Below are 1,909 nucleotides of genomic sequence, written 5' to 3' on the forward strand. Positions count from 1 at the left end.
CTTCTAGCTGGCCCATATTGACCTAAGTCTTAACCTTAGAGAAATGTCTTTACTCCTAAATGCTTGTTTTTTTGTTTTTGTTTTTTTTTTTTTTTGATGGGTGCAGTGAACTTTATTGATGGTGTTCAAGAGAGTAGGGCTCCCTAAACCCCTCCTGTTGTTCTGGGGGTCTGGGATGGAAACTGTGAGGGAGATGCTCAGTATCGGGGGCTGAGATGGGACAGGAACTGCTCAGCAGCCGAGGGGCTCTCTTGCTGTCCTTGCTGGGGTGGGTGGTCCAGGGCGGGCTTCTTACTCCTTGGAGGCCATGTAGGCCATGAGGTCCACCACCCTGTTGCTGTAGCCAAATTCATTGTCGTACCAGGAAATGAGCTTCACAAAGTTGTCATTGAGAGCAATGCCAGCCCCAGCATCGAAGGTGGAAGAGTGGGGGTCACTGTTGAAGTCGCAAGAGACAACCTGGTCCTCAGTGTAGCCCAGGATGCCCTTTAGTGGGCCCTCCGACGCCTGCTTCACCACCTTCTTGATGTCGTCATACTTGGCAGGTTTCTGCAGGCGGCATGTCAGATCCACGACGGACACATTGGGGGTAGGAACACGGAAGGCCATGCCCGTGAGCTTCCCATTCAGCTCTGGGATGACCTTGCCCACAGCCTTGGCGGCACCGGTGGATGCAGGGATGATGTTCTGGGCTGCCCCACGGCCATCACGCCACAGCTTCCCAGAGGGGCCATCCACAGTCTTCTGGGTGGCAGTGATGGCGTGGACTGTGGTCATGAGTCCCTCCACAATGCCAAAGTTGTCATGGATGACCTTGGCCAGGGGGGCTAAGCAGTTGGTGGTGCAGGAAGCGTTGCTGATAATCTTGAGTGAATTGTCATACTTCTCATGGTTGACACCCATCACAAACATGGGGGCGTCAGCAGAAGGGGCGGAGATGATGACCCTTTTGGCCCCGCCCTTCAAGTGGGCCCCAGCCTTCTCCATGGTGGTGAAGACACCAGTGGACTCCACAACATACTCGGCACCAGCCTCACCCCACTTGATGTTGGCGGGATCTCGCTCCTGGAAGATGGTGATGGCCTTCCCGTTGATGACCAGCTTCCCGTTCTCAGCCTTGACTGTGCCGTTGAACTTGCCATGGGTGGAGTCATACTGGAACATGTAGACCATGTAGTTGAGGTCAATGAAGGGATCATTGATGGCAACAATATCAACTTTGCCAGACTGGAAGGCAGCCCTGGCAACCAGGCGTCCAATTCGGCCAAATCCGTTCACTCCGACCTTCACCATCGTGTCTCAGGAACGAGGCTGGCACTGCACAGAAAGATGCGGCTGTCTCTGGAACAGGGAGGAGCAGAGCTCCTAAATGCTTGTTAATACAATGTATCTCCTCATTTAAACTAATTCATTTGAATCTGTAATTATTCTGTGAGTTTGTTTGGGATTTTATCAGATTGTAGCACAGTCCATTTAAAATAGGAATCTTAGCTTGGAAGATGAAGTTTAAGATTATTTTTTTTCCATTAGTACTCAAATCAGACCCAAATGTTATTCTGAAATGTCTTTTTTTCTATTTAAACTGACATACAGAGAATTAGGCTTCACTGTAGCATTTTCTAACCTATTTCTGCAAGCTGACCCTCTCACCCCCAATTTCCACACTTCTCCTTTCCAACCTCACGTGGGGTCTGTTGCACTCCCCTGTCCCCTAGCACCTCTTAGCCCAAGCTGCCTGCTTAGTCAGAGTAGCGACTTTTGAAGGGAGGATGGAGATTTGTTCAAGGCAAAACTAATAATAAACATATCAGATTTCAATAAACAATGCCTTGATAATGCTTTGATTGAAGTGTATCAGAAAGGATGACCCAACAAGTGAGGCTTCATTAAAAATACTTTTTTTTGCCGG

At 49.3% G+C, this 1,909-nt stretch overlaps 1 protein-coding gene across 1 annotated transcript; it reads right to left on the reverse strand.

The window, feature by feature from the left end:
- Positions 1-269: 269 nt before the first annotated feature.
- LOC131918847 (glyceraldehyde-3-phosphate dehydrogenase) lies at positions 270-1,354 on the reverse strand. Its single transcript, XM_059273014.1, has one exon. The coding sequence runs from the start codon at positions 1,291-1,293 to the stop codon at positions 292-294; it is 1,002 nt and encodes a 333-aa protein (XP_059128997.1). The 5' UTR covers positions 1,294-1,354; the 3' UTR covers positions 270-291.
- Between the last annotated feature and the right edge of the window lie 555 nt (positions 1,355-1,909).

Source organism: Peromyscus eremicus, chromosome 1 (assembly GCF_949786415.1).
Source record: "Peromyscus eremicus chromosome 1, PerEre_H2_v1, whole genome shotgun sequence".
In the NCBI taxonomy this organism is placed as follows: Eukaryota; Metazoa; Chordata; class Mammalia; order Rodentia; family Cricetidae; genus Peromyscus; species Peromyscus eremicus.

Excerpts from the sequence above, each read along its gene's own strand:
- LOC131918847 (XM_059273014.1), bottom strand. The coding sequence starts at position 1,293 with ATGGTGAAGGTCGGAGTGAACGGATTTGGCCGAATTGGACGCCTGGTT.